The sequence below is a fragment of the Sparus aurata genome, chromosome 1 (assembly GCF_900880675.1).
Source record: "Sparus aurata chromosome 1, fSpaAur1.1, whole genome shotgun sequence".
In the NCBI taxonomy this organism is placed as follows: Eukaryota; Metazoa; Chordata; class Actinopteri; order Spariformes; family Sparidae; genus Sparus; species Sparus aurata.
Window position 1 is genome coordinate 1,455,944 of NC_044187.1, and position 13,356 is coordinate 1,469,299.

The 13,356-nt window shown below is 45.8% G+C and overlaps 2 protein-coding genes across 3 annotated transcripts in view; one reads left to right on the forward strand and one right to left on the reverse strand.

Moving 5' to 3' along the window:
* Window positions 1-4,579: 4,579 nt before the first annotated feature.
* Window positions 4,580-7,132, reverse strand: LOC115578551 (microfibril-associated glycoprotein 4-like). 2 transcript variants are annotated; one of them, XM_030411576.1, is made up of 7 exons: window positions 7,054-7,132; window positions 6,672-6,728; window positions 6,360-6,509; window positions 6,076-6,114; window positions 5,843-5,939; window positions 5,357-5,524; window positions 4,580-5,055 (listed from the first exon to the last, which is right to left on the reverse strand). In XM_030411576.1, exons 2-7 carry the CDS (start codon window positions 6,675-6,677, stop codon window positions 4,802-4,804), a joined length of 714 nt encoding a protein of 237 aa, XP_030267436.1. In that variant the 5' UTR covers window positions 6,678-6,728; window positions 7,054-7,132; the 3' UTR covers window positions 4,580-4,801. The 2 variants fall into 2 exon arrangements, with proteins under 2 accessions (XP_030267436.1, XP_030267430.1); XM_030411570.1 differs by having other exon boundaries at window positions 7,068-7,128.
* Window positions 7,133-11,722: 4,590 nt separating this feature from the next.
* Window positions 11,723-13,356, forward strand: part of LOC115585835 (heterogeneous nuclear ribonucleoprotein L-like) — a 4,495-nt gene continuing 2,861 nt past the window's right edge. The window contains exon 1 of the mRNA XM_030424495.1: window positions 11,723-11,754. Within this exon, the coding sequence (XP_030280355.1) occupies window positions 11,723-11,754 (32 nt within the window). The remainder of the gene's footprint in view (window positions 11,755-13,356) is intronic.

Consider the following 13,356-nt stretch of genomic DNA (forward strand, 5'->3'; position numbering starts at 1 on the left):
TTGGTGTTGAGTTCTCGGACTCTCGCCTGGACCGCCTGCCTTTTCCCTTGCGTATTGCTGCCGTTATCATAGGATCGGCCACGGCAGTCAGAGAGATCTGAGCCCAGTGTTTCCAGATGTCCTAGAAACAGGGCAAGAAGACCTGTGCCAGTGGTGTCCTCTGCCACAAGAAATCCCAAAAAAGTGCTCATGGTGGACATTCCCTTTGTGAGCTCACAGTTCACAATCCCCAACACCACTGACCAGGACCAGCTCTAGCCCATTTAGTGCCCGAGGCAAGATGACTTAGTATTGTTCAGTAATGTGACTGCAGCTGTAACATGCAATTACATAACTCACCTGCTTCAAGCTGACTTTCAGAGGTGGGTGGTGTGGTCATTCTGCTTCATTTAATGAATTAATTAATATGGTTTGATATAAAGTAGGTGCTGTACAAATAAACTTTATTCCATTTGCCTAAAACCTAAATTTGCTGTAATTGCTAACAAGCTTGTACCATTTAGTCACAACAACAACAACAACATAGCAGTGTGTAAGAGACCACAAACAACTGGCTAAACTTGCATGCTTCAGAGAGTGGTGTGGATGTTGTATTAGAGGTTTCCTCTCCAGCAGCTGTTAGGGGTGTCTGGAAATGTTTTTTGAGGGCATCTAGGGAGAAACAGAGCAGATGCAATTATTAATGTAACAGCAAAAACAACTACAGCAGACAGAATAGGACAAACAACTGTTGCAGCTTGCAGCAGTTATTTGTATAAGTGGTGTGTTGAACATAACATTTTTAATTAACTTATTATAAAAGATTTACTACCATTTAACAATAAACAACACAGAGTACAACGTGCACCGGTGGCGCATCCATTCGGGTTGGCCTTATACTTTGATTCATGATTCATTTATCCTTCTTAGTAGCTATCAGCGTCATTGTCTAGCAAGTTAAGCCAGCGTTTCTTTATTTCAACCTAGCTAGCAAGCCAATACAAATGAAACGACTTCACGCAAAATGGCATTTAAAAAAAGATGACATGATGTGAGATCCTGTCTCACCTGATCAATCGCTGTGCCACTTCAAAGTCGATTATTCAGTGTGTGCCGGGTATCCGTGTTTGTGACGTGGTGGGCGGACCTCTCATGTTGCTTAAGGTGACCCTGAAGATTTTTCTGATTATTAAAGCCACTGGAACTCAGCTGCGCATTTCCATCCGCAAAAAGCCAAATCACAGAGTGGTGTTCATCTGTGGAGATTATCTGGATCAACAGTAGTGTTGTCACGATACCAAAATTATGACTTTGGTATGATACCTGCCTAAAATATCTGGATACTGATACTGAAACGATACCACGGCGGAAAACTAGAACATCATCAAAAGTAATGGAATACAATATCAGATGACAGAATGTGGAACTAAAAATTATTTATTTGTCTTTATTAATTAAGACACTTCAAAAGTCAAAATAGAAATATATGTTTTTGTCAAAGCTGCTGTATGTGTGTAAGTGTCTTCTTGTTTTGTTCATTTGTCTTGTTTGTTAAACAAATTAACAGCACATTAACTACAATTTTATTCAGCTTAAAAATAATGAACGTAAATGACATTAACTGTCAGTCTGGCAATTCATAAAATAAGATAATACTTGATTCGTCCCACAAAGAGGAAATTTTCAATTTGCATTTCATGTTGATAAAGTTCAAACCCGGATTATTATCCTGCAAACTACATGAGTGCACTAAAGTACAACACAATGACCCAGACCTGGTGGAGGTCTGTGCTCTAATCACACCATTTTATAATAATATAAATTACAATATATATTATACATTATGTAGGTGCTATGATTATATTACTAGTACTGATTGATAGATCATTTATAAGTGGTGCTGTTGATCAGCATACTTGTGAACTCCAGCGCATGTTCTGGTAAAGTTCATGTTCCCAGTGTGAACGTTGAGTCTGCATACAGAGATGTGGAACCACATCGGACTGTTAAACAGTTAGCTTCACCCCTGACTGCCTCCTGCAGCTCTGATGGTGGAAACAGTTCACCTGACTTCCATCCAGGAGATATTTAACGTTATCTATCGCTAACCTGCAGCTCTTTGAACTCTTTGAACGAGTCTGCATGTCTGTCAGCTGAAAGTGGCATGAGTGCTCCTGCCGACCGTCCTAGGCTTGTTGAAGAAGCAGACGCACGGAGCCGACAATAAGGGCAAGCCCACGGACTCCACAAAGCCCGTCTGTAAACGATGCTTTAAATCTGTAATGACCAAGAGAGCCAACACGTCTGTCTCACTCTGTGACTGTCTGTCACTGTGAAGCCACGCCCACTCTGTCTGCAGGCAGTGAGGAAGCAGAGAGAAGCTGCACACAGACGTAAAGTACTGATACTAATAAAACGTGAAAAAGTATTGCTTTTAACGGCTGGGTACTGTGGTACCTTTCTAGTATCGGTTCACCGTGCAACACTAAACAGAACCTGGACGGGTCAGAACCCAGTTCAATGATCCCACAGAGAAACCAGAGACATGCTAACTGCAGCTAGCGACAGACAGACATCTTCATGCTGCTCTCTGTAGTCTGGGCTGATCAAAAACCATCTCCTCAGGTATGTGACTGTAACAGTGACATTTTAAATGTAATTCCCTCTTTGCCCAGTAGGTGGTGCGGCAGTAATCACAGAGCAGTGTGTGGAGCAGCCTTCACACTGTTTGACATCAGTGTTTGTTTTCTCTCCAGTTGTGAGTTAATCTAGTGGATCTCTGTCTACATCTGCTGGAGCTGATGGGGAATACAAACATACACTCAGTGGATCTGAAGATGAGAGGTTGTGAATTCCCCTCAGTGGTTGTAGGTGTTTTATTCTGTCAGGTGATGCCATTATACTGAGGTCCAGCCAGCCGTGGTTCACGCTTTGCTTGGTCAAATGAACCGCAATATTTACGGTAATCGCAATGAAACCGCTCTGAATTTGGGTCAGACTGCAGTCTCCCTCTCAGACCTGTGAAACATACGATCCTTTTACAGTAATTATTCTCGGTAATGAACTGAAGTTATCATGAACAGGGGCGTAGCAAGCTCTTCAAAAGTGCGGGGGATGGATGAGGTTGGTGGGGGGGAGAATCTTAATGGCTGTGTGTTCTGTTGTTATATGTTTTTATTTGAATTAATTTACACAAACTCATCAACTTTGCCAACTCAGAATGCTCAAAAGATTGGTTACAGTTACATAAAATGGTCGATGAATGTGACATTAAAACAAAAAAACTGACCAATGAACATGTGACCAACTCCCTTTCATTCAAAGAACCAAAAGTGTTCTTTCTGCCCTCCTCACAGGAGACAAGCTGTTCAGCCACCTGTTTTCTGTTTACCAGTCCAGCTTGTCTTTATGTACACGGGACACAGCATCACTGTTGAGGCGGGTTTGGGTCGCTGTGCTGCGTAGCCATGTTTTCTTCATGCTTTTATTTTGGTACTTCAGGTGACAGGAAGTGTGAATTTGCATATTAACTAAATATTTTGTTTCACCTGTGACATTTTAATGTAACATTTAGAATTAACATTTGACATTTAGATTTAGATTTAGATTTAACATTTAGAATTAACATTTGACATTTAGATTTAGCATTGACATTATATTTTTACAAGAGAAGTAAATATTAGCTACAAAGTTCATGAATATTGCTGTAAATCTGGTCAAAAGTAACATTTTAAAATTCATATATGTTTTTAAAACATGGTTTGTTGCTAAATGTGGCAAAAAGTGTATTTTAGCATGTGCAACTTTACAATCTGCGCCCCATACTGGGAGACATAACAAATAACACATCTGAGCACATGAAGACATCAGATCACATCAGTTGATGCTCAGCTTCTTATTTATTGACATCATACAGCAGGTTATGATTCACATTAAGGTTTAACCCTCCACCAAATATCAACACAGTGCAGAGATGAACACACCGTGAGACTCAACATAGATCTTTATCCATTAACTGCAGACGGGCTGACGGTCCTGCTGGCTCACATGGAGCAGCAGTCCAGCTGAAGGTGTCACTGGAACTGCTGCTAACTGCTGCTAACTGCTGCTGCTGCTGCTAACTGCTGCTGCTAACTGCTGCTGCTGCTGCTAACTGCTGCTGCTAACTGCTGCTGCTGCTGCTAACTCCTGCTGCTGCTAACTGCTGCTACTACTGCTGCTGCTGATGCTGCTAACTGCTGCTGCTGCTGCTGCTGCTAACTGCTGCTAACTCCTGCTGCTGCTGCTAACTGCTGCTGCTAACTGCTGCTGCTGCTGCTGCTAACTGCTGCTGCTGCTGCTAACTGCTGCTTACTGCTGCTGCTGCTAACTGCTGCTAACTGCTGCTGCTGCTAACTGCTGCTGCTAACTGCTGCTAACTGCTGCTGCTGCTGCTGCTGCTGCTGCTAACTGCTGCTAACTGCTGCTGCTGCTGCTGCTGCTGCTGCTGCTAACTGCTGCTAACTGCTGCTACTGCTAACTGCTGCTGCTAACTGCTGCTAACTGCTGCTGCTGCTGCTAACTGCTGCTAACTGCTGCTGCTGCTGCTGCTAACTGCTGCTGCTGCTGCTGCTAACTGCTGCTGCTGCTAACTGCTGCTAACTGCTGCTGCGAGACACCACAGATGTTCACTAACATGAGTTGGTGTACTGCTGGACTGTGCTGGGAACCAGTTTCAGGAAAACACGGCCCGTTAAGAGATTACATGCTTAATGATAGAAAGAGAAAGAAATCACTGAAGAGGTCAGCTGATGATATTCTGCTGTACGATGGTCCTGGAGATCTAGTGCACAGGACGGATCTTAAACCTGATGCTCTTCAGAGAGTAGTTGTGACCCTTCCACACGGCCCACTCCACTCCAACAGCAGAGAGAGTTTTATCAGCCCCCCAACGATAAACCCCGTTGGGATTTGTGGCGTGACATTTTCCGTACCAGAACGCTCCCAGGAATGATCTGGCACAGTTCCCTCCCCAGACATCCTGGTCTTTGTCGAAGGTGGTGAACTTTCGTCCGTTGTGACGCTTGAGGCCGTCTCCTACAGAAACACATACAAGAACCACAGTGGTGATAGATTTATATAAACTTTAAACATCAGCGTAACTTTAAAAAACTACGCTGATTCATCAGATGGACTGAAGGACCAGTTGTGATTTAATCATAATTTTTATAATTTTTTATTGATTTAATTTGAATGATTTTGATCAATAAATATTGTCCTGGCTGCACATCGTGTTGTGAATATTTAATCTCATCTGAGCTTCTTGTCGACTCTCTAACATCAACGATGTCTCGTGTTTCTTAAAGAATGATTCACAGCCCGCCATCGACTCACTGACCTGCCCCTCCGTTGATGAATCCAGACACCTTCAGTAAATATCCGTCACATTCTCCTCCGACAGAGAACGAAGTGTAACGAGCAAATACTGATTTCCCCTCAAAGTCCTCCATCTGGACCAGGAGCTCAACTTTACGGCCTTTAGTCAGGTGGTGGATGTTGTCCAGACCTGCACACACACACACACACACACACACACACACACACGCACACACACACACACATACACACACACACACACACACACACACATCAGTCCATAAACAACTGTGTACAGTTAGAGGAAGAACTGACTGATCTTCAGCTACAGTCTCTGATTTACTCTACAGTTTAGTGACTTTCACACGGACCGTGATGAGGTCCACTTCAACATTGTTGGGGCGGTTCTGGCTTTTATCTTAGAATTTAAATGTCTTATTTGTGTTACAGTGGTCCTGATCCTGATTTCATGAGGTCACATGATGGTTAGTTTGGTTCCGTCTCTCACCGAGCCAGTACTCTCCAGCAGCGCTCCCAAAGCCCCTCTTGTACTGATCCCAGGGCCTGTAGAAGTTCACCGAGCCGTCCATCCTCCTCTGGAACACCTGGAGGGACCAACACACGACACACCTGACAGCTCAGGGTTCAACACAGTTTTACTGGTGTGTGATTTATTGTGATGGGAGCTTCATATTGAAAACCACTCGGCTATGACTGGATGAAGTTCAGTTCAGTACTCACCGTCCAGCCTCCTTTCAGTGAGTCCATGTCACAGTACACCTACACACACACACAGTCAGTCGTTAGTGAAGTCACAGCTGTCTGAACTGTATACATGAGGCTGTGTGTGCCACGACGGGCTGATGTCTGATGATTACTGACTGAAAGGACCAGATTAGGATGAAACACTACAGGAAGTATCAGGTCAGACGATCCTCTGATCTGATTCAGCGTCCGCCTCAAAAGGAAAACACCTGCTGGTTTACATAAATGTCAACCTGCAACCCAGAGAGGAGGAAGTGTACCTGGACAGCAGACCTGGGTCCATCAGGATAGATGGTGAACACTCCACTGCGTTGTCTCTTGTCCTGATGGATGACACTGCAGTCCCTCGGATACTTTTTAATGCCGCTGGTGAGCGCTGGAGCCAGGAGGAGGACGACGACTGAGAGCAGCTGAACACAGGACATGATGTCATTTGGACCGAGGTTTGAATCGTACACACTGATTGAGCAGTTTGGATTCTAGTTTCAGGTCAGTGTGGTCAAAGTCAGATATCACAAGCCTCTTTACAGAGACAGAACTTTGACATCTGACAGACATCAGTTCACACTCACCTTCATCGTCAGTTTTTGCTGGAAGTAACACCGGTTGATGTGGATCTGTCTGAGACTCTGCAGACACAAGAAGAATTAAATCAGAGAACAGATACAAGACTGCAGAGAAGCTTCGTCCACGTCACTCCCCATGAAAATACACCCGGTCAGGACAACAGGGAGTGACGGTCGGAGCTTCACCACAACACTGCATCAAAAGTCGGTCCGGCTGGAGCAACGTTCACCATCGTTATCACAGTCACAGTCTGTGTAGCAAATATTACTGCAACGTGACCAAACATTTACTACCTTCAGCTCAACTTTTTGCTAATCCTGTCATTTTGGGTAGAAGGAAGAATTCCAAAAAGACAAAAGTGAATCTGTCTCCTGGTCGGATGCTCACCTGTCTGAACTCACCTGCAGGTTGAACTGAGGAGGCTTCACCTTCAGAGGAAACAGAGACAAACTGCTGCTTCTCCTTCGGTCTGTCGCAGCCTCACGACTTCACGTCTTATATCTGCAGAAGGCGCCATGACGTCACAACAGGCGGATCTTTGAAAATACACATTCCGTAAATACACAACAACAAGGAATTATGCAGGACTGTATGAACAAATATTTTAATGTCAACACAGCCAGGTAGTTTTGAGGCTTTTTTTTCTGTGCCTTAATAAGATCGTGACAGCTGGAGATTATGACAGAAAGAGAGAAAGTGATATTTTTGTGACAACTGTTCCTGGTCATCTTCAAACAGACCAAATTTTGAATCTGAGTTTATTTTTTTCGGTGTATGTGATGTTTAAAATCGTAAATCATTTCATCTGTTAAGTGCTCAGTTTTCCCTGCTACTGATCTATAAAATACATGAAAAGAAAAGTTAACTTATAGAACAAATGAGCTTTTTATTAAAGTTTCAATCATTACATTCTACAAAAGGTTAACACCATCACTTTTACACCACAATTAGCATGTATATGCAGGTTTTTGAAACACAGGTAAACCTTTTATAAAGAGGCGATTGATTCTTCTCACATTGCTGAGAGATGAGATGAGTGTTTTTCTCCCTTGTGTCATATTTGTCTTCTAGACAAGACGTGTGTTTAATGTCAGAGGGAACAGTTCAGGTGTTGGAGTGAAAGATAAACACTAAGAAAATGATGCTGTGTAATGAAACTGTCACTTTGTGTCCTCCTCATGTCAATATTTGATGTTCTGTCTGAAGTCAAGCGAGCCGTCGTTCAGCAGGATGCTGCCCATTTTGTTATCAGATTCCATGGCAGAGTTAAGTGGCATCGTCACCAGGAACTGAATCCGTGTTCCATCCAGCTGTTAAATAACAATAATAAGTTTAAGTTCAAGCACAATGTTGTTGTTCGGTATGCTAACGTATTGCTGCCTCATTTAATTTGTGAAGCTCAAGTTAATGATCAGAATCAAACGTTTTGTCAGGATAAACTAACAATCTCTCCAATTACAGGCGCTAAGCCAGAAGTTAGGTGGCTCTGTCGGTGGAAGTCTCTAAGGTGCACAATCTATGTGCTCCACAACACGATAGATTCAGGTCATTTTAGAGTTGGGAAGTCAAAGTTTTTCATCTACAAAGTGCAGCTTTCATAGGAATGAATGTGGCTCTGCCTGCAACACTTCATCTTGTGTCAAGAAAATGATAATGTGTAATGAAACACTCTGTGTCTTCCTCATGTCAATATTTGATGTTCTGTCTGAAGTCAAGCGAGCCGTCGTTCAGCAGGATGCTGCCCGTTATGGATCATATTCCATGGGAGAGTTTAGTGGCATCATCACCAGGAACTGAATTAATGTTCCAGCCGTGCTGTTAATTAACAATAATAAGTTTAATTTTGAGCTCAGTGTGTTGCTCAGTATGCTAACTTATTCCTGCCTCATTAATTTGTGAAGCTCAAGTTAATGATCAGAACCAAATGTTTAAATAAACGCTAAACCTAAAATTAGCCAGTTCGTTTGGTGGAAGTCTCGTGCACACAATCAAATTTCTGCTGTACGATGGTCCTGAAGATCAAAGCCCGTCCTGTACTGATCCCAGGGCCTGTAGAAGTTCACCGAGCCGTCCATCCTCCTCTGGAACACCTGGAGGGACGAACACGCGACACGGCAGGTGTCAGCTCAGGGTTCAACAGTTTTATTGGTATGTGATTTATTGTGATGGTCAGACAGAGAGTGTTAATTCTGAAATTCTAACTTTAGATACCTCCTTCACACACTTGGACCTGCGGTACCTCTCCTTCACACACCTGGACCTGCGGTACCTCTCCTTCACGCACTTGGACCTGCGGTACCTCTCCTTCACACTTGGACCTGCGGTACCTCTCCTTCACACTTGGACCTGCGGTACCTCTCCTTCACACTCCTGGACCTGCGGTACCTGGACCTGTGGTACCTCTCCTTCACACACCTGGACCTGCGGTACCTCTCCTTCACACAGCTGGACCTGCGGTACCTCTCCTTCACACTTGGACCTGCGGTACCTCTCCTACACACACCTGGACCTGCGGTACCTCTCCTTCACACACCTGGACCTGCGGTACCTCTCCTTCACACAGCTGGACCTGTGGTACCTCTCCTTCACACTTGGACCTGCGGTACCTCTCCTTCACACTTGGACCTGCGGTACCTCTCCTTCACACACTTGGACCTGTGGTACCTCTCCTTCACACACCTGGACCTGCGGTACCTCTCCTTCACACACCTGGACCTGCGGTACCTCTCCTTCACACTTGGACCTGTGGTACCTCTCCTTCACACTTGGACCTGCGGTACCTCTCCTTCACACCTGGACCTGCGGTACCTCTCCTTCACACACCTGGACCTGCGGTACCTCTCCTTCACACACCTGGACCTGCGGTACCTCTCCTTCACACACTTGGACCTGCGTACCTCTCCTTCACACACCTGGACCTGCGGTACCTCTCCTTCACACTTGGACCTGCGGTACCTCTCCTTCACACTTGGACCTGCGGTACCTCTCCTTCACACACTGGACCTGTGGTACCTCTCCTTCACACACTTGGACGTGCGGTACCTCTCCTTCACACACCTGGACCTGCGGTACCTCTTCACTTCACACACTGGACCTGCGGTACCTCTCTTCACACACCTGGACCTGCGGTACCTCTCCTTCACACACCTGGACCTGCGGTACCTCTCCTTCACACTTGGACCTGCTACCTCTCCTTCACTTGGACCTGCGGTACCTCTCCTTCACACACCTGACCTGCGGTACCTCTCCTTCACACTTGGACCTGCGGTACCTCTCCTTCACACACTGGACCTGCGGTACCTCTCCTTCACACTGGACCTGCGATACCTCTCCTTCACACACTGGACCTGTGGTCCACTCCTCTCTCACACACTTGGACCTGTGGTACCTCTCCTTCACACTTGGACCTGCGGTACCTCTCCTTCACACTGGACCTTCGGTACCTCTCCTTCACACTTGGACCTTGGTACCTCTCCTTCACACACTTGGACCTGTGACACCTCTCCTTCACACACCTGGACCTGCGGTACCTCTCCTTCACACTGGACCTGGGGTACCTCTCCTTACACACCTGGACCTGTGGTACCTCTCCTTCACACCTGGACCTGCGGTACCTCTCCTTCACACTTGGACCTGCGGTACCTCTCCTTCACACACTGGACCTGGTACCTCTCCTTCACCACCTGGACCTGTGACACTCTCCTTCACACACCTGGACCTGTGGTACCTCTCCTTCACACACCTGGACCTGTGGTACCTCTCCTTCACACACTGACCTGTGACACCTCTCCTTGACACACCTGGACCTGTGGTACCTCTCCTTCACACACCTGGACCTGCGGTACCTCTCCTTCACACACCTGGACCTGTGGTACCTCTCCTTCACACACCTGGACCTGCGGTACCTCTCCTTCACACACCTGGACCTGCGGTACCTCTCCTTCACACACTGGACCTGTGACACCTCTCCTTCACACACCTGGACCTGTGGTACCTCTCCTTCACACACCTGGACCTGTGGTACCTCTCCTTCACACACCTGGACCTGTGGTACCTCTCCTTCACACACTTGGACCTGTGGTACCTCTCCTTCACACACTTGGACCTGTGACACCTCTCCTTCACACACCTGGACCTGTGGTACCTCTCCTTCACACTTGGACCTGCGGTACCTCTCCTTCACACACTGGACCTGTGGTACCTCTCCTTCACACTTGACCTGGTACCTCTCCTTACACACTTGGACCTGTGGTACCTCTCCTTCATACACCTGGACCTGTGGTACCTCTCCTTCACACTTGGACCTGTGGTACCTCTCCTTCACACACCTGGACCTGTGGTACCTCTCCTTCACACTTGGACCTGTGGTACCTCTCCTTCACACACCTGGACCTGTGGTACCTCTCCTTCACACTTGGACCTGTGGTACCTCTCCTTCACACACCTGGACCTGTGGTACCTCTCCTTCACACTTGGACCTGCGGTACCTCTCCTTCACACAGTTGGACCTGCGGTTCCTCTCCCACCTCCTGCACTGCATCCAGGTTGGAGCTGGCTGTCTTGATTGGTTCATCAAATCACCTCCTGTCTGCTGCTGAGTTGCTGCTGCTCCAGCAAACTGCTCCATAGACAATAGCTGATGCCACCACAGAGTCATAGAAAGCTCTTTGGTCTTCCCGGCGTTGAGCTGGAGGTGGTTCTGCTGGCACCAGTCCACAAAGTCCTGAATAAGCTCTCTGTAGGCTCTGTCGTCCCAATCCCTGATGAGGCCGACGACAGCTTGTCAGAGAACTTCTGTAGATGTCTGTGAGGTGATTAGTGGTAGAAGTCTGTGGTGCACAGGGAGAACAGGAAAGGGGCCAGGACTGTTCCCTGTGGGCCACCGTACTGCATATTATTGTGTCCAACACAGTCCAGAGTCCTCACATACTGTGGTCGGCTGGTGAGGTAATCCAGGATCCAGGATGTGAGGGGTTGGTCCATCCCCGTGAGCTCCAGCTTATCCCCCAGAAGTGCAGGCTGAATGGTGTTGAACGCACTGGAGAAATCAAAGATCATGATCCTCACAGAGTCTCCAGGCTTCTCCAGGTGAGACAGTACACAGTAATATTATGCATGTAATAGGGCTGGGCGATTAATTGAATTTCAATTTCGATTTCGATTTTGGCTTCCCTCGATCATGAAAACAAGATAATCGTAATAAAACGATCATTCTGCCGCACGCCGTGTCTTGTGTGGTAAATGCAGCGAACCCTTCCATCTCCACCTATGCACTCTGCTCCGCCCCGCCTGAAAAGTTTCGCTCTCAGCCACGCCAGTGCGTATTGCCAGTGCGTGTTTTGAAAAAACGTGGAAGAAGACGGTAGAAGATGGCAGAAATGCAGCCTTTGGTCGGGAAGAAAGGTAAAGCGAATTCAGTGGTGTTGAAACACTTCAGTTTCGAGGAGTCTGACTCGGAACAAACGAAGATATTGTGCAAGATATGTAACGTGACCGTGTCTGCACCTCAAGGGAACACGACCAATTTATTTAACCATTTAAAGTCCACACACAGAGTAATACATGACCAAGTAGTGAAGGTGAAGTAGTGAAAACTCAAAAATGAAAAGCTCCTTGACTCCTGTCACCGCCACACAGTCCTCAACTAAGGACACACGTTACACTGCCACCTCATATCCATCCAGCTCCCACAGGCATAAAGAAATAACGGATGCATCACATACATGACTGCTAAAGACATGTTCCCTATCAACACCGTTAGCGACCCGGGGTTCAATAAACTGATTAACACATTGGACAAGCGGTATGTGTTACCATCACATCACCACCATATCAGCAGAATTGCGCTGCCTGCCCTTTATGACGAATGTCGCGGAAAAGTTTACAAGAGAAGTGTTAACAGCATTATATTTAGCCACCACAGCGGACCTCTGGTCGAGCCACACCGCGATAGTGTTTATTTTTTATTTTTACATATTATTTAATTCATTTCATTGATATATTTTTCTGTTATTTATTTGCATTTTTCTTGTTTATCAGGTCAAACTCATCGTGTTAAAAGAAATACCAGAGTTCAAATTTCAATAATTGCTTGTTCTCAAATCAATGAATAATCGTCTTTAATAATCGTGATTACAATATCAATCAAAATAATCGTGATTATGATTTTTGCCATAATCGAGCAGCCCTAAGCATGTAAGTAGTCTAGGAAGTGCTTAGTTCAGCAGTATGTGAATCTTGGACTACTTGTGGTAACAATGTTTTTCTTTGTTTTTTTCTCACATCATCTTTATGTACATGGCACACAGCAACACTGTTGAGGCGGGTTTGACTCATGGTGCTGAGTAGCCATGTTTTCAGCCTCTGAAGGCCACCATCGTTTGCAGTCTCCAGTAGTTGTCCACTCGCCTCCCCACAGCTCCAGTTCAGCCAGCTCGAGGACAGTTGTTAATCTCCCGACATGTAGCTTCCTTTTTCTCCGCAGTCGTTGGCTCTTCTTCTGTCTCATCATTGGGCCACAGTTGCTCTCTGAAGACGTTTGTTTTCCACTCATTTTAACTTCAGGGCTTATTTTTTTGGCTATAACGACTGAAACAGGTTTGTGTGAAGCACAGCAAGAGGAACAGACAGTATTATTAAAGGGTTTTCCAAAATAAAACAACTTCAGAGTGTGATCATCAATATAACTGA

Coding starts and splice junctions, on each gene's coding strand:
- LOC115578551 (XM_030411576.1), bottom strand. Junction 5,525..5,842: donor TGCTGGAGAGTACTGGCTCG/GTGAGAGACGGA, acceptor GTGTGTGTGCAG/GTCTGGACAACATCCACCAC. Junction 5,056..5,356: donor ATTCATCAACGGAGGGGCAG/GTCAGTGAGTCG, acceptor GTGTTTCTGTAG/GAGACGGCCTCAAGCGTCAC.